Below are 20314 nucleotides of genomic sequence, written 5' to 3' on the forward strand. Positions count from 1 at the left end.
AGCTCAGTATACAGTATCACACAGGATAGGATTAGATACACAGCTCAGTATACAGTATCACACAGGATAGGATTAGATACACAGCTCAGTATACAGTATCACACAGGATAGGATTAGATACACAGCTCAGTATACAGTATCACACAGGATAGGATTAGATACAGCTCAGTATACAGTATCACACAGGATAGGATTAGATACACAGCTCAGTATACAGTATCACACAGGATAGGATTAGATACAGCTCAGTATACAGTATCACACAGGATAGGATTAGATACACGGCTCAGTATACAGTATCACACAGGATAGGATTAGATACAGCTCAATATACAGTATCACACAGGATAGGATTGGATACACAGCTCAGTATACAGTATCACACAGGAGAGGATTAGATACAGCTCAGTATACAGTATCACACAGGATAGGATTAGATACACAGCTCAGTATACAGTATCACACAGGATAGGATTAGATACACAGCTCAGTATACAGTATCACACAGGATAGGATTAGATACACAGCTCAGTATACAGTATCACACAGGATAGGATTAGATACAGCTCAGTATACAGTATCACACAGGATAGGATTAGATATACAGCTCAGTATACAGTATCACACAGGATAGGATTAGATACACGGCTCAGTATACAGTATCACACAGGATAGGATTAGATACAGCTCAATATACAGTATTACACAGGATAGGATTGGATACACAGCTCAGTATACAGTATCACACAGGAGAGGATTAGATACAGCTCAGTATACAGTATCAAACAGGATAGGATTAGATACAGCTCAGTATACAGTATCACACAGGATAGGATTAGATACACAGCTCAGTATACAGTATCACACAGGATAGGATTAGATACACAGCTCAGTATACAGTATCACACAGGATAGGATTAGATACACAGCTCAGTATACAGTATCACACAGGATAGGATTAGATACACAGCTCAGTATACAGTATCACACAGGATAGGATTAGATACACAACTCAGTATACAGTATCACACAGGATAGGATTAGATACACGGCTTAGTATACAGTATCACACAGGATAGGATTAGATACACAGCTCAGTATACAGTATCACACAGGATAGGATTAGATACACAACTCAGTATACAGTATCACACAGGATAGGATTAGATACAGCTCAGTATACAGTATCACACAGGATAGGATTAGATACACAGCTCAGTATACAGTATCACACAGGATAGGATTAGATACACGGCTCAGTATACAGTATCACACAGGATAGGATTAGATACACGGCTCAGTATACAGTATCACACAGGATAGGATTAGATACACAGCTCAGTATACAGTATCACACAGGAGAGGATTAGATACACAGCTCAGTATACAGTATCACACAGGATAGGATTAGATACACAGCTCAGTATACAGTATCACACAGGATAGGATTAGATACACAGCTCAGTATACAGTATCACACAGGATAGGATTAGATACACCGCTCAGTATACAGTATCACACGGGATAGGATTAGATACACAGCTCAGTATACAGTATCACACGGGATAGGATTAGATACACAGCTCAGTATACAGTATCACACAGGGTAGGATTAGATACACAGCTCAGTATACAGTATCACACAGGATAGGATTAGATACACAGCTCAGTATACAGTATCACACAGGATAGGATTAGATACACAGCTCAGTATACAGTATCACACAGGATAGGATTAGATACACCGCTCAGTATACAGTATCACACAGGATAGGATTAGATACACAGCTCAGTATACAGTATCACACAGGATAGGATTAGATACAGCTCAGTATACAGTATCACACAGGATAGGATTAGATACACAGCTCAGTATACAGTATCACACAGGATAGGATTAGATACAGCTCAGTATACAGTATCACACAGGATAGGATTAGATACACAGATCAGTATACAGTATCACACAGGATAGGATTAGATACACAGCTCAGTATACAGTATCACACAGGATAGGATGAGATACACAGCTCAGTATACAGTATCACACAGGATAGGATTAGATACACAGCTCAGCAGTCAGTATCACACAGGATAGGATTAGATACAGCTCAGTATACAGTATCACACAGGATAGGATTAGATACACAGCTCAGTATACAGTATCACACGGGATAGGATTAGATACAGCTCAGTATACATTATCACACGGGATAGGATTAGATACACAGCTCAGTATACAGTATCACACAGGATAGGATTAGATACACGGCTCAGTATACAGTATCACACAGGATAGGATTAGATACAGCTCAGTATACAGTATCACACAGGATAAGATTAGATACACAGCTCAGTATACAGTATCACACAGGATAGGATTAGATACACAGCTCAGTATACAGTATCACACAGGATAGGATTAGATACACAGCTCAGTATACAGTATCACACAGGAGAGGATTAGATACAGCTCGGTATACAGTATCACACAGGATAGGATTAGATACAGCTCAGTATACAGTATCACACAGGATAGGATTAGATACACAGCTCAGTATACAGTATCACACAGGATAGGATTAGATACACAGCTCAGTATACAGTATCACACAGGATAGGATTAGATACACAGCTCAGTATACAGTATCACACAGGATAGGATTAGATACACAGCTCAGTATACAGTATCACACAGGATAGGATTAGATACACAGCTCAGTATACAGTATCACACAGAATAGAATTAGATACACAGCTCAGTATACAGTATCACACAGGATAGGATTAGATACAGATCAGTATACAGTATCACACAGGATAGGATTAGATACAGATCAGTATACAGTATCACACAGGATAGGATTAGATACACAGCTCAGTATACTGTATCACACAGGATAGGATTAGATACACAGCTCAGTATACTGTATCACACAGGATAGGATTAGATACACAGCTCAGTATACAGTATCACACAGGATAGGATTAGATACACAGCTCAGTATACAGTATCACACAGGATAGGATTAGATACACGGCTCAGTATACAGTATCACACAGGATAGGATTAGATACACAGCTCAGTATACAGTATCATACAGGATAGGATTAGATACACGGCTCAGTATACAGTATCACACAGGATAGGATTAGATACACAGCTCAGTATACAGTATCACACAGGATAGGATTAGATACACCGCTCAGTATACAGTATCACAGAGGATGGGATTAGATACACAGCTCAGTATACAGTATCACACAGGATAGGATTAGATACACAGCTCAATATACAGTATCACACAGGATAGGATTAGATACAGCTCAGTATACAGTATCACACAGGATAGGATTAGATACACAGCTCAGTATACAGTATCACACAGGATAGGATTAGATACAGCTCAGTATACAGTATCACACAGGGTAGGATTAGATAGACAGCTCAGTATACAGTATCACACAGGATAGGATTAGATACACAGATCAGTATACAGTATCACACAGGATGGGATTAGATACACAGCTCAGTATACAGTATCACACAGGATAGGATTAGATACACAGCTCAGTATACAGTATCACACAGGATAGGATTAGATACACAGCTCAGTATACAGTATCACACAGGATAGGATTAGATAGACAGCTCAGTATACAGTATCACACAGGATAGGATTAGATACACAGCTCAGTATACAGTATCACACAGGATAGGATTAGATACAGCTCAGTATACAGTATCACACAGGATAGGATTAGATACACAGCTCAGTATACAGTATCACACAGGATAGGATTAGATACAGCTCAGTATACAGTATCACACAGGATAGGATTAGATACACGGCTCAGTATACAGTATCACACAGGATAGGATTAGATACAGCTCAATATACAGTATCACACAGGATAGGATTAGATACACAGCTCAGTATACAGTATCACACAGGATAGGATTAGATACAGCTCAGTATACAGTATCACACAGGATAGGATTAGATACACAGCTCAGTATACAGTATCACACAGGATAGGATTAGATACAGCTCAGTATACAGTATCACACAGGATAGGATTAGATACACGGCTCAGTATACAGTATCACACAGGATAGGATTAGATACAGCTCAATATACAGTATCACACAGGATAGGATTGGATACACAGCTCAGTATACAGTATCACACAGGAGAGGATTAGATACAGCTCAGTATACAGTATCACACAGGATAGGATTAGATACACAGCTCAGTATACAGTATCACACAGGATAGGATTAGATACACAGCTCAGTATACAGTATCACACAGGATAGGATTAGATACACAGCTCAGTATACAGTATCACACAGGATAGGATTAGATACAGCTCAGTATACAGTATCACACAGGATAGGATTAGATACACAGCTCAGTATACAGTATCACACAGGATAGGATTAGATACAGCTCAGTATACAGTATCACACAGGATAGGATTAGATACACGGCTCAGTATACAGTATCACACAGGATAGGATTAGATACAGCTCAATATACAGTATTACACAGGATAGGATTGGATACACAGCTCAGTATACAGTATCACACAGGAGAGGATTAGATACAGCTCAGTATACAGTATCAAACAGGATAGGATTAGATACAGCTCAGTATACAGTATCACACAGGATAGGATTAGATACACAGCTCAGTATACAGTATCACACAGGATAGGATTAGATACACAGCTCAGTATACAGTATCACACAGGATAGGATTAGATACACAGCTCAGTATACAGTATCACACAGGATAGGATTAGATACACCGCTCAGTATACAGTATCACACAGGATAGGATTAGATACACAGCTCAGCAGTCAGTATCACACAGGATAGGATTAGATACACAGCTCAGTATACAGTATCACACAGGATAGGATTAGATACAGCTCAGTATACAGTATCACACAGGATAGGATTAGATACACAGCTCAGTATACAGTATCACACAGGAGAGGATTAGATACACAGCTCAGTATACAGTATCACACAGGATAGGATTAGATACACAGCTCAGTATACAGTATCACACAGGATAGGATTAGATACACAGCTCAGTATACAGTATCACACAGGATAGGATTAGATACACCGCTCAGTATACAGTATCACACGGGATAGGATTAGATACACAGCTCAGTATACAGTATCACACGGGATAGGATTAGATACACAGCTCAGTATACAGTATCACACAGGGTAGGATTAGATACACAGCTCAGTATACAGTATCACACAGGATAGGATTAGATACACAGCTCAGTATACAGTATCACACAGGATAGGATTAGATACACAGCTCAGTATACAGTATCACACAGGATATGATTAGATACACCGCTCAGTATACAGTATCACACAGGATAGGATTAGATACACAGCTCAGTATACAGTATCACACAGGATAGGATTAGATACACAGCTCAGTATACAGTATCACACAGGATAGGATTAGATACACAGCTCAGTATACAGTATCACACAGGATAGGATTAGATACAGCTCAGTATACAGTATCACACAGGATAGGATTAGATACAGCTCAGTATACAGTATCACACAGGATAGGATTAGATACACAGCTCAGCAGTCAGTATCACACAGGATAGGATTAGATACAGCTCAGTATACAGTATCACACAGGATAGGATTAGATACACAGCTCAGTATACAGTATCACACGGGATAGGATTAGATACAGCTCAGTATACATTATCACACGGGATAGGATTAGATACACAGCTCAGTATACAGTATCACACAGGATAGGATTAGATACACGGCTCAGTATACAGTATCACACAGGATAGGATTAGATACAGCTCAGTATACAGTATCACACAGGATAGGATTAGATACACAGCTCAGTATACAGTATCACACAGGATAGGATTAGATACACAGCTCAGTATACAGTATCACACAGGATAGGATTAGATACACAGCTCAGTATACAGTATCACACAGGAGAGGATTAGATACAGCTCGGTATACAGTATCACACAGGATAGGATTAGATACAGCTCAGTATACAGTATCACACAGGATAGGATTAGATACACAGCTCAGTATACAGTATCACACAGGATAGGATTAGATACACAGCTCAGTATACAGTATCACACAGGATAGGATTAGATACACAGCTCAGTATGCAGTATCACACAGGATAGGATTAGATACACAGCTCAGTATACAGTATCACACAGGATAGGATTAGATACACAGCTCAGTATACAGTATCACACAGGATAGAATTAGATACACAGCTCAGTATACAGTATCACACAGGATAGGATTAGATACAGATCAGTATACAGTATCACACAGGATAGGATTAGATACAGATCAGTATACAGTATCACACAGGATAGGATTAGATACACAGCTCAGTATACTGTATCACACAGGATAGGATTAGATACACAGCTCAGTATACTGTATCACACAGGATAGGATTAGATACACAGCTCAGTATACAGTATCACACAGGATAGGATTAGATACACAGCTCAGTATACAGTATCACACAGGATAGGATTAGATACACGGCTCAGTATACAGTATCACACAGGATAGGATTAGATACACAGCTCAGTATACAGTATCATACAGGATAGGATTAGATACACAGCTCAGTATACAGTATCACACAGGATAGGATTAGATACACAGCTCAGTATACAGTATCACACAGGATAGGATTAGATACACAGCTCAGTATACAGTATCACACAGGATAGGATTAGATACACAGCTCAGTATACAGTATCACACAGGATAGGATTAGATATACAGCTTAGTATACAGTATCACACAGGATAGGATTAGATACACAGCTCAGTATACAGTATCACACAGGATAGGATTAGATATACAGCTTAGTATACAGTATCACACAGGATAGGATTAGATACACAGCTCAGTATACAGTATCACACAGGATAGGATTAGATACACAGCTCAGTATACAGTATCACACAGGATAGGATTAGATACACAGCTCAGTATACAGTATCACACAGGATAGGATTAGATACACAGCTCAGTATACAGTATCACACAGGATAGGATTAGATACACAGCTCAGTATACAGTATCACACAGGATAGGATTAGATATACAGCTTAGTATACAGTATCACACAGGATAGGATTAGATACAGCTCAGTATACAGTATCACACAGGATAGGATTAGATACACAGCTCAGTATACAGTATCACACAGGATAGGATTAGATACAGCTCAGTATACAGTATCACACGGGATAGGATTAGATACACAGCTCAGTATACAGTATCACACAGGATAGGATTAGATACCTCTTAGATATATCCTGTATATACCCTTAAGCCCCTACATGCCTCAGCTGCTGCAGAACTTCAGACAGCTATTAGTTAATCACTGACCACGGTGAAGACATTACCCCCTGGCCGGGCTGAGTGAGGGCTGAGACTGAGGAGCGTCAGCAGAAAAAAATATAGTGGGAGACAACCCTCCCCCTCCCCCGACAGTGCCAACAGATGGACCCCCAAACATTGCCCTAACAGGCCCCCGAATACGTCCATAACAATGGTATCGCCACACTGCCTATAAACACTTCAGCCATGACTTCCCCATTAGGAGATGGTTCCCTCCATATGACACCAGTAGTCCCCTTAGTGGTCCCCTATAACATCTCCAGACAGACGTGTCCCCCGTAAGGTATAAACCAGTATATAATAGTAACGTACAAGTCATAGGAAGCCAAACCTCATAATCTTATCAAATACGTTTCATTCTCCTTTGTAGGAAACATTTGTCAAAGTGTAAAGCCATGTCGGGGGAAGATAGTGGCAAGGAGACCCCTACCAATGAGTGTCCCGTGTGCTACGAGCGTCTGCAGAACCCCAACATCTCTGAGCGGAGGTTGAGCTGTGGCCATAGCTTCTGCCACGACTGTCTGGTCAAGTATCTCATGACGGCCAAAAAAGAAGGTTCCATCAAGAAGAACATCATCTGCCCGCTGTGCCGCTACGTCACCTTCCTCAGCAAGAGAGGACTCATCCTGCCACCAAAATCTGGAGAACTCAACCAGATTCTAGAGGTTCCTCACAGTCCTTCCTGTCTAACCCATTCTGCCATAGTTGGGGACCCCAACACCTTGGTCATCCCCATTCCTGAAACAGCCGGGTCACACTGTCCTCAGGACCTTTGCAGGTGCACATGTCCCGGGGATGTCAGCCCAGACCTCATAGGTCATACATGTGGCTCACAAGTCTTCATCATCAGTGACCAAGGTCAGCCCTTGGACTGCAGCGAGGACGTGGTCACCACCAACATTGAAACCCACCATGTAGACGCCAGGGTGAACTGCTGTCGCTCGCCATCTTTGATCATGATCTTATTACTGATATTTCTCGTAGCCGTTTTGGCGGCAGTTCTTCCATGGATATTGTTGGTTAAAAAAACATGAAGACAAGGATGGTCTTCTTTGAAGGTTTTGGACCGGGAGATAACGTGTGCACTCAATGTCTCAAGGGTGGTGGCCATCAAAGCCAAGCGTGGGTTGCCTCCACGTACGGAAGATGTATTCCTGGGAGAGATGGGCGTCTTCTTGGTTGGTTAGGGCAGGAGATGTATTCCCGAGAGAGATGGGCATCTTCTTGCTTGGTTAGGGCAGGAGATGTATTCCTGAGAGAGATGGGCGTCTTCTTGGTTGGTTAGGGCAGGAGATGTATTCCCGAGAGAGATGGGCGTCTTCTTGGTTGGTTAGGGCAGGAGATGTATTCCCGAGAGAGATGGGCGTCTTCTTGGTTGGTTAGGGCAGGAGATGTATTCCCGAGAGAGATGGGCGTCTTCTTGGTTGGTTAGGGCAGGAGATGTATTCCTGAGAGAGATGGGCGTCTTCTTGGTTGGTTAGAGCAGGAGATGTATTTCTGAGACAGATGGGCGTCTTCTTGGTTGGTTAGGGCAGGAGATGTATTCCCGAGAGAGATGGGCGTCTTCTTGGTTGGTTAGAGCAGGAGATGTATTCCCGAGAGAGATGGGCATCTTCTTGCTTGGTTAGAGCAGGAGATGTATTCCTGAGAGAGATGGGCGTCTTCTTGGTTGGTTAGGGCAGGAGATGTATTCCCGAGAGAGATGGGCGTCTTCTTGGCTGGTTAGGGCAGGAGATGTATTCCTGAGAGAGATGGGCGTCTTCTTGGCTGGTTAGGGCAGGAGATGTATTCCTGAGAGAGATGGGCGTCTTCTTGGTTGGTTAGAGCAGGAGATGTATTTCTGAGACAGATGGGCGTCTTCTTGGTTGGTTAGGGCAGGAGATGTATTCCTGAGAGAGATGGGCGTCTTCTTGGTTGGTTAGAGCAGGAGATGTATTTCTGAGACAGATGGGCGTCTTCTTGGTTGGTTAGGGCAGGAGATGTATTCCCGAGAGAGATGGGCGTCTTCTTGGTTGGTTAGGGCAGGAGATGTATTCCTGAGAGAGTTGGGCGTCTTCTTGCTTGGTTAAACCTACTGGATTACTACCGCCATACTGGATTCTGCTGCTGGCGAAGACACTACACGAGTCTATGCTGGACTGCCAGACTCTTCAGTAGGACACGGCACCTTCCGGGTTTAGTTTTTGGCTGACAGAAGATCCTCTTAAGCCTTGAAGCAGGTCAGCCATGGCGCCTATTGTTCCCGCAGGTCAGCACTGACCTACTTCTGCTTCCTTATCTGCAGGGTTTGCACCAAAAAAATGAAGGGCTTCCAAACGTAGATCATGTATGTAAAGACGTTGATAAGATATGTAGACACTCCTGACTGCTGGATCTCAGTCGGTTCTATAACTTTCTTGTATGTTTATGTAAAAGACCTCAGGATTCTCCAAAGAACAAAATGCAAAAAAAAAGCTGTGAAAATGAATGAAGTTTTGCTGAGTCTCTTCCAAAAACAGCGCCACATCAGGTTGCGGCAGGTATTGCAGCTCTGCCCTATTCACTTTCCTGGTGCTGAGCTGCAATACCAGACTCAACCCGATGGCAGGGGTGGCACTGTTGGTTGAAGAAGGCGGCCATGTTTCTCTACAGGCCTTAATGTTCTATGTCTTACTTATTTGCTGCCTACCTGCCAGGACTTGAAGGAACCATGCTGAATATAAAGGGCGCCATCGCCTTCTGTCATGTGGAGGCCCCGACGCCTGTAACCCCCAGGTCTATATATTTGCCCCCCCGTACATAGATGGTATGGGCCAGGTTAGAAGATTCCATTCACTTACAAGTAGTAGATTTCCACCCATGGAAGATGAAGAAACTTTTACAACATTGTCTTGGTCCAATATCCAGCGTTTTATGAGGGTAGGTAGGTCCCTGCCTCCCCCTTCACACGTTCCCGTCCTCAGATCACAACATCGGGTTGTAAATTGGTTGGCGTATAACTATTTATGAGCTGTATCAGCTCTCGAGTAGAAAATGACTGTCAGGATTGAGTCTTCTTAAAGGGGACTTTCAGCTTGTCTACCCTATAGACATCGCTCCACTGACTCCAGCCCAATTGGAATTTTTTCTCTCGCCCCCACCGTTCCTGAGCAATCAATGTGATTAGTTGTGCTGTGTTCTGTAGTGTCAGGTGGGCGGGGTCAGGTAAGGGCTGTGATTCTGATCTCTGACACTGGCTGTCTTTGATCGGGTCTCTTGCACTGGAGGACCCGTCCTGTCCTGGTGTGAATGGACACTGTGTAATGCTTAGTTCCCCCTGAGGTGGCGCTGCAGGGAATTTGACCACTTACACTATGGTCATATCTGCACCTTATGTCCGTTGTTCTGGTCCCACGATGTAGTTCTATCTGTTTGCTTTCCAGAGATATCATTAAAAATAGAGTCAGGATTGGAATATTTTTATGCAGCTGCAGCTATATATATATATATATCCCAATTCCGACTGTGTTCTCAACCAGTGATAGGTCTCCATATCATACAGGTAGGGCTGTAGAACCTCTTTCATATGGCACCAGAACCAAGTTTCTATGACGTCTAATACCTGAGATATCTCCATCTGAAGGGCCCCTCACTCCGGGCATCCAAATCTGTTCAGCCATTCCAAAGCTATAAGCCCTGTTAGTGATGATGTCCATTAAGGTCTACTAGCCAAGTGGGAGGTAACACTGGTTTCTTCAGGGGTGGGGTCTCTGCAGTGGTACCGCCCACTTGGCTAGTAGACCCTAATTTGTATCAACACTAACAGGGCTTATATCTTATGAATAACTGAACAGATTTGTAGAAAGAAACCACCACGAAGCTCCGGGTGACATCGCCGATCAGATGATGATGTCATTGGGCTTGTCAGACCTGGGGACAGAGCTCCACCATTAGAGTTCCTCTTTAATTGAAGAAGAGCCAATATTATACAGCGCTTCATAGTGTATCTTATTGAAAGCCGATATGGCCCCCTGTTATGGGCGGAGTTCCACCTTGTTATTACCTTTTGTATTATGACATAAGAGCCTCACTATTCTCATCTAATGTGAAAGAAACTACTGGTCGTATAAGAAATATTACCGCCATTATTTATGTCTCCGTATCGTTACTCCTCACTTTAACCCCTGCACTGCCACATGTGAAGCTGCTACGGAAAAAAGTGCGATAAAGGCAATTTATATATTTACTACCAATGACATCACTGCGATGCAGAAATAAAGATATTTTTCAATAAAATAAAGGAAATGTGTTTTTATATTGGATATGTCATTATAGCGGCGTCCGAAACTGGTGGACTCACCCCGGGCCCCCCATAATAGTGAGAGGAAAGACGAGGGGCAGTAGGGGGCATTATACTGTGTGCAGGGGCCACTATGGGACATAATACTGTGTGCAGGGGCCACTATGGGACATAATACTGTGTGCAGGGGCCACTATGGGACATAATACTGTGTGCAGGGGCCACTATGGGACATAATACTGTGTGCAGGGGCCACTATGGGACATAATACTGTGTGCAGGGGCCACTATGGGACATAATACTGTGTGCAGGGACCACTATGGGACATAATACTGTGTGCAGGGGCCACTATGGGGGATAATACTGTGTGCAGGGGCCACTATGGGACATAATACTGTGTGCAGGGGCCACTATGGGACATAATACTGTGTGCAGGGACCACTATGGGACATAATACTGTGTGCAGGGGCCACTATGGGGGATAATACTGTGTGCAGGGGCCACTATGGGACATAATACTGTGTACAGGGACCACTATGGGGGATAATACTGTGTGCAGGGGCCACTATGGGACATAATACTGTGTGCAGGGACCACTATGGGACATAATACTGTGTGCAGGGGCCACTATGGGACATAATACTGTGTGCAGGGGCCACTATGGGACATAATACTGTGTACAGGGACCACTATGGGGGATAATACTGTGTGCAGGGGCCACTATGGGACATAATACTGTGTGCAGGGGCCACTATGGGGGATAATACTGTGTGCAGGGGCCACTATGGGACATAATACTGTGTACAGGGACCACTATGGGGGATAATACTGTGTGCAGGGGCCACTATGGGACATAATACTGTGTGCAGGGGCCACTATGGGGGATAATACTGTGTGCAGGGGCCACTATGGGACATAATAATGTGTACAGGGGCCACTATGGGACATAATACTGTGTGCAGGGGTCACTATGGGACATAATACTGTGTGCAGGGGCCACTATGGGACATAATAATGTGTGCAGGGGCCACTATGGGACATAATACTGTGTGCAGGGGCCACTATGGGGGATGATACTGTGTGCAGGGGTCACTATGGGACATAATACTGTGTGCAGGGGCCACTATGGGACATAATACTGTGTGCAGGGGTCACTATGGGACATAATACTGTGTGCAGGGGCCACTATGGGGGATAATACTGTGTGCAGGGGCCACTATGGGGTATAATACTGTGTGCAGGGGCCACTATGGGGGATAATACTGTGTGCAGGGGCCACTATGGGGCATAATGCTGTGTGCAGGGACCACTATGGGGGCTTCATCTTACACATACAGTGTTGGCCAAAAGTATTGGCCCCCCTGCAGTTCTGTCAGATAATACTCGTGTTCTTCCAGATAATGATTGCAATCACAAATTCTTTCGTATTTTCTTCATTTAATTTGTCTTCAATGGAAAATCACAAAAAGAATTATCAAAAAGCCAAATTGGATATAAAAAAGATTAAAAAAGGGGGTGGACAAAAGTATTGACAGTGTTTGATAAATCATGTGATGCTTCTCTAATTTGTGTAATTAACAGCACCTGTTACTTACCTGAGGCACCTAACAGGTGGTGGCAATAACTAAATCACACGTACAGCCAGTTGAAATGGATTAAAGTTGGCTCCACCTCTGTCCTGTGTCCTTGTGTGACCACATTGAGCATGGAGAAAAGAAAGAAGACCAAAGAACTGTCTGAGGACTGGAGAAGCAAAATTGTGAGGAAGCCTGAGCAATCTCAAGGCTACAAGTCCATCTCCACAGACCTGAATGTTCCTGTGTCTACCGTGCGCAGTGTCATCCAGAAGTGTAAAGCCCATGACCCTGTGGCTAACCTCCCGAGATGTGGACGCAAAAGAAACATTGACCAGAGATTTCACCGCAAGATTGTGCGAATGGCGGATAAAGAACCGCGACTAACATCCAAACAAGTCCAAGCTGCCCTGCAGTCCGAGGGGGCAACAGTGTCACCCCGTACTATCCAGCGTCAGCGTCTGAATGAGAAGGGACTGTATGGTAGGAGACCCAGGAAGACCCCACTTCTTACCCACAGACAGAAGCCAGGCTGGAGTTTGCCAAAACTTACCTGAGAAAGCCAAAACCGTTCTGGAAGAATGTTCTCTGGTCAGAGGAGACAAAAGTAGGAGAAGGCCTCAACATAGAGATTACAGGAAAAAAGAGAAGAAGACGCCCCCTACAGTCAGACATGGCGGAGGTCCCTGATGGTTTGGGGCTGCTTTGCTGCCTCTGGCACTGGACTGCTTGACCGTGTGCATGGCATTATGAAGTCTGAAGACGACCAACACATTGTGCAGCATCATGTAGGGCCCAGTGTGAGAAAGCGGGGTCTCCCTCAGAGGTCAGGGCTCTTCCAGCAGGACAAGGACCCAAAACACACTTCAGGTCAGCACTAGAAAATGGTGGTGAGAGAAAGCCCTGGAGACTTGTAAAGTGGCAGCAATGAGTCCAGCCCTGAATCCCATATTTTTGGAGTTTTGTGTAAAAGGATCAATGATGTGACTTTTTTTTCATTCTCTTTTGTGTTTTTTCATTGCAAACAAAATAACTGAAGATCTTACCAAAGAGTTTGTGCTTGTAATCATTATCTGGGAACAGCGAGGATTATCTGACAGGACTGCAGGGGGCGATACTTATACTGTATATACCCTGTGTCACTTATATACTATATGAGTCTGTGCTGTGTAATCATTATCTGGGGGACAGCGAGGATTATCTGACAGGACTGCAGGGGGCGATACTTATACTGTATATACCCTGTGTCACTTATATACTATATAAGAGTCTGTGCTGTGTAATCATTATCTGGGGACACCGAGGATTATCTGACAGGACTGCAGGGGGCGAGACTTATACTGTATATACCCTGTGTCACTTATATACTATATAAGAGTCTGTGCTGTGTAATCATTATCTGGGGGACAGCGAGGATTATCTGACAGGACTGCAGGGGGCGATACTTATACTGTATATACCCTGTGTCACTTATATACTATATAAGAGTCTGTGCTGTGTAATCATTATCTGGGGGACAGCGAGGATTATCTGACAGGACTGCAGGGGGCGATACTTATACTGTATATACCCTGTGTCACTTATATACTATATAAGAGTTTGTGCTGTGTAATCATTATCTGGGGACAGCGAGGATTATCTGACAGGACTGCAGGGGGCGATACTTATACTGTATATACCCTGTGTCACTTATATACTATATAAGAGGGAGGACCCGGCTTCGCACGGGTATATTACATGTTATGTTTGTGTAGTGGCCCCATAAGAATTGTCCAATTTTGCACTGGTGTATTTTGTATGTGGTTTGTGTGTATGTCCATAAGCGTCATGTGATTATGTGGATCTCATTTTGGATGTCAGTGAAAAACCTGTGATCAGTTGTTATGGATACCTGGAGTAAAGCTGTATCTAATCCTTCCCCGTGTAGTACTGTGTTTAGATGCAAGTATCCAATCCTTGTTGGTGTGGTACTCTGTGCAGATGCACATATATAATCCTCCCCATGTGATATTGTGTGAAGAGGCGCGTATCTAATCCTCCAGTAAGTGAAACTGTGTGCAGACGCGCGTATCTAATGACTCTGGCGTGTGGTACTGTGTGCAGATGCGCGTATCTAATCCTCCCCCATGTGGAACTGTGTGCTGAGACGCGTATCTAATTCTCTGGCATGTGGTACTGTATGCAGAGGCCTGTATCTAATCCTCCCCTGTGTGGTATTGTGTGAAGAGGCACGTATCTAATCCTCCCCCGTGTGATACTGTGTGCTGAGACGCGTATCTAATTCTCTGGCTTGTGGTACTGTGTGCAGAGGCATGTATCTAATCCTCCAAAGTGTGATACTGTGTGCACACACGTATCTAATCCTCCCCTGTGTGGTACTGTGTGAAGAGTCGCGTATCTAATCCTACTGCATGTGGTACTGTGTGCAGACGCGTGTATCTAATCCTCCCCTGTGTGGTATTGTGTGAAGAGGTGCGTATCTAATCCTACAGTGTGTGGAACTGTGTGTAGACGCACGTATCCAAGCCCCCAGCATGTGGTACTGTGTGCAGACGCGCGTATATAATCCTATGGCATGTGGTACTGTGTGTAGACGCGCGTATCTAATCCTCCCCCATGTGGTACTGTGTGCTGAGACGCGTATCTAATTCTCTGGCTTGTGATACTGTGTGCAGAGGCATGTATCTCATCCTCCAAAGTGTGGTACTGTGTGCACACACACGTATCTAATCTTTCCCTGTGTGGTATTGTGTGAAGAGACGCGTATCTAATCCTTCGGTGTGTGGAACTGTGTGTAGACGCATGTATCTAATCCTACTGCATGTGGTACTGTGTGAAGACGCATGTATCTAATCCTATGGCATGTACAACTGTGTGCAGACGCGCGTATCTAATCCTCTGGAGTGTGGAACTGTGTGTAGACGCCTGTATCTAATCCTTCGGTATGTGGAACCGTGTGCAGACGCGTGTATCAAATCCTTCAGTGTGTGGAACTGTGTGCAGAAGTGCGTATTTAATTCTCTGGTTTGTGGGACTGTGTGCAGACCCGTGTATCTAATCCTCTGGTGTGTGATACTGTGTGCTGATCTGTGTATCTAATCCTCTGATGCGTGTATCTCAGTTTGGATATCAGTGTTGTATTGTGCATGTGGAGTGACCGTGTGTATTGCAGTTGGAATATGAGTGAAAGTTTTCAGGTTTGTATTGGCTAAGGGGGGGGGGGGGGCACTGTGTTTGAAATGCTGTATCTCAGCAACGGTATGTCCGAGCGAGTTGGAGTCTCATCTTAAACCTTCCCGGATATCTGAAGTATCTCTGTACCAAATTTGGTGAAGATCGGTCCAGTCGTTTGGTTCGCATTAGAGCACAGACAGACAGACAGACAGACAGAAATTCATTTTTATAATATAGGGAGATAAGAGTCTGTGCTGTGTAATCATTATCTGGGGACAGCGAGGATTATCTGACAGGACTGCAGGGGGCGATACTTATACTGTATATACCCTGTGTCACTTATATACTATATAAGAGTCTGTGCTGTGTAATCATTATCTGGGGGACAGCGAGGATTATCTGACAGGACTGCAGGGGGCGATACTTATACTGTATATACCCTGTGTCACTTATATACTATATAAGAGTCTGTGCTGTGTAATCATTATCTGGGGGACAGCGAGGATTATCTGACAGGACTGCAGGGGGCGATACTTATACTGTATATACCCTGTGTCACTTATATACTATATAAGAGTCTGTGCTGTGTAATCATTATCTGGGGGACAGCGAGGATTATCTGACAGGACTGCAGGGGGCGATACTTATACTGTATATACCCTGTGCCACTTATATACTATATAAGAGTCTGTGCTATGTAATCATTATCTGGGGGACAGCGAGGATTATCTGACAGGACTGCAGGGGGCGATACTTATACTGTATATACCCTGTGTCACTTATATACTATATAAGAGTCTGTGCTGTGTAATCATTATCTGGGGACACCGAGGATTATCTGACAGGAGTGCAGGGGGCGATACTTATACTGTATATACCCTGTGTCACTTATATACTATATAAGAGTCTGTGCTGTGTAATCATTATCTAGGGGACAGCGAGGAATATCTGACAGGACTGCAGGGGGCGATACTTATACTGTATATACCCTGTGTCACTTATATACTATATAAGAGTCTGTGCTGTGTAATCATTATCTGGGGGACACCGAGGATTATCTGACAGGACTGCAGGGGGCGATACTTATACTGTATATACCCTGTGTCACTTATATACTATATAAGAGTCTGTGCTGTGTAATCATTATCTGGGGACAGTGAGGATTATCTGACAGGACTGCAGGGAGCGATACTTATACTGTATATACCCTGTGTCACTTATATACTATATAAGAGTCTGTGCTGTGTAATCATTATCTGGGGGACACCGAGGATTATCTGACAGGACTGCAGGGGGCGATACTTATACTGTATATACCCTGTGTCACTTATATACTATATAAGAGTCTGTGCTGTGTAATCATTATCTGGGGGGGACACCGAGGATTATCTGACAGGACTGCAGGGGGCGATACTTATACTGTATATACCCTGTGTCACTTATATACTATATAAGAGTTTGTGCTGTGTAATCATTATCTGGAGACAGCGAGGATTATCTGACAGGACTGCAGGGGGCGATACTTATACTGTATATACCCTGTGTCACTTATATACTATATAAGAGTTTGTGCTGTGTAATCATTATCTGGGGGACAGCGAGGATTATCTGACAGGACTGCAGGGGGCGATACTTATACTGTATATACCCTGTGTCACTTATATGCTATATAAGAGTTTGTGCTGTGTAATCATTATCTGGGGACAGCGAGGATTATCTGACAGGACTGCAGGGGGCGATACTTATACTGTATATACCCTGTGTCACTTATATACTATATAAGAGTCTGTGCTGTGTAATCATTATCTGGGGACACCGAGGATTATCTGACAGGACTGCAGGGGGCGATACTTATACTGTATATACCCTGTGTCACTTATATACTATATAAGAGTCTGTGCTGTGTAATCATTATCTGGGGGACACCGAGGATTATCTGACAGGACTGCAGGGGGCGATACTTATACTGTATATACCCTGTGTCACTTATATACTATATAAGAGTTTGTGCTGTGTAATCATTATCTGGGGGACAGCGAGGATTATCTGACAGGATTGCAGGGGGCGATACTTATACTGTATATACCCTGTGTCACTTATATACTATATAAGAGTCTGTGCTGTGTAATCATTATCTGGGGGACACCGAGGATTATCTGACAGGACTGCAGGGGGCGATACTTATACTGTATATACCCTGTGTCACTTATATACTATATAAGAGTCTGTGCTGTGTAATCATTATCTGGGGGACAGCGAGGATTATCTGACAAGACTGCAGGGGGCGATACTTATACTGTATATACCCTGTGTCACTTATATACTATATAAGAGTCTGTGCTGTGTAATCATTATCTGGGGGACAGCGAGGATTATCTGACAGGACTGCAGGGGGCGATACTTGTGGCCAACACTGTATGAGGGCACTGTTACTGTATGAGAGGTCAGAGGGGGCAGGGACAGGACCGGGCAGGATTAGAGATAATAGTGTAACATATGTAGATACTGAAACCGTTCAGCTCGGACCAACCTGCTATATACTATACAGAACATAGTATACACTATACACAGACTACTATATACAACATAGTATACACTGTACACAAGCTTCTATATACAACATAGTATACAGTATACACACCATTGCCCTGGTCCTGGAGTGTATATATACAGACGCCATCATTACTTCTTTGTATTTCTGGAAGTTTCCATGTTACACGTTGCAGTGTCGGAGTTTCCTGACTCTCCTGAACAGAACGTCACCCAATGTTATGGAGGAGCTCTGAGAACCCCGCTATGTATTAGAAGGGTCCCCCGACATTAAAGGGGTTTTCAGACGCTAGACATGTACTGCCCATTTACAGGGTGGGGGATGAATGTCTGATAACTACAACAGGGGTCCCTGCAAATCCGGCCAGTCACTGGGACCCCAAAGGTCCCTCGGCCAAATAAAGTATACTACTATAACAAATGGGACGTGGTTAGGTGGTCACCAGGGGACCCCAGGCCTAGTGTTCCTGAGCAATCAGAGTTGTTAGTTTCAGCCCCAATATGCTAATCAAGCACTCAATTGTCAAGTGGGCTGTCTTAGACTTTCTGCCCCACCCTAGGGCCGCCCACCTGACAGTAGAGACCCTGATTAGCATATAGGGGGCTGATACTAATAGCATTGAGTGGCACCTATAGAGGGATGAGAGCGATGGAGTGAGTGGAGGTCATGGAGGAACAACGGCTAAAAATAAACCTGGTGGCAGCGCAAGTCCTAATAATCCGAAAGAGCCGCCCACATAGAAGACAAGATGTCCTAATCCATCACAGCACGAGAATAAACCGGTTCCACAGCTTCAGCCCCATGTACAGCGCTATATATATATATATATACTGTATATGTGTATTATAATACTATATATACAGGAGCCAAAAATACCCGGAAGATTCGGAGTGCTCGCACTTTAGTTCTGTCATGGGAGGATGAAGTCACATGTCTTGGAGTCCGCTTAAAGGGATCCTATCTTTCAAACCCATTTTTTCTGAGTAACATGTTGGAATAGCCTTAAGAACGGCCATTCTTCTCCTACCTTTTGTTGCCTTCTCCGCGCCGTAGGAATCCTGTTTTTTGTCGGTATGCAAATGATTCTCTCGCAGCACTGGGGGCGGTCCTCAGCACTCAAACAGCACTGGGGGCGTCCCCAATGCTGCGAGAGAACTCTTCAGCGCCGCCTCCATCTTCTTCTGGAACGTCGTCTTCATCCTCTTCTTCCGGCGCAGGTTTCAGACTTCTAGGCCTCGGGCAGAGCAGACTGCGAATGACCACACGCCACAAGAAAATGGCCACCT

The 20314-nt window shown here is 43.9% G+C and overlaps 1 protein-coding gene across 1 annotated transcript; it reads left to right on the forward strand.

Moving 5' to 3' along the window:
* The first annotated feature begins 7866 nt into the window (after window positions 1-7866).
* Window positions 7867-8505, forward strand: RNF222 (ring finger protein 222). Its single transcript, XM_075278173.1, has one exon. It carries the CDS (start codon window positions 7867-7869, stop codon window positions 8503-8505), a length of 639 nt encoding a protein of 212 aa, XP_075134274.1.
* The last annotated feature ends 11809 nt before the right edge of the window (window positions 8506-20314 follow it).

This window comes from Leptodactylus fuscus, chromosome 6, assembly GCF_031893055.1.
Source record: "Leptodactylus fuscus isolate aLepFus1 chromosome 6, aLepFus1.hap2, whole genome shotgun sequence".
Taxonomy (NCBI): Eukaryota; Metazoa; Chordata; class Amphibia; order Anura; family Leptodactylidae; genus Leptodactylus; species Leptodactylus fuscus.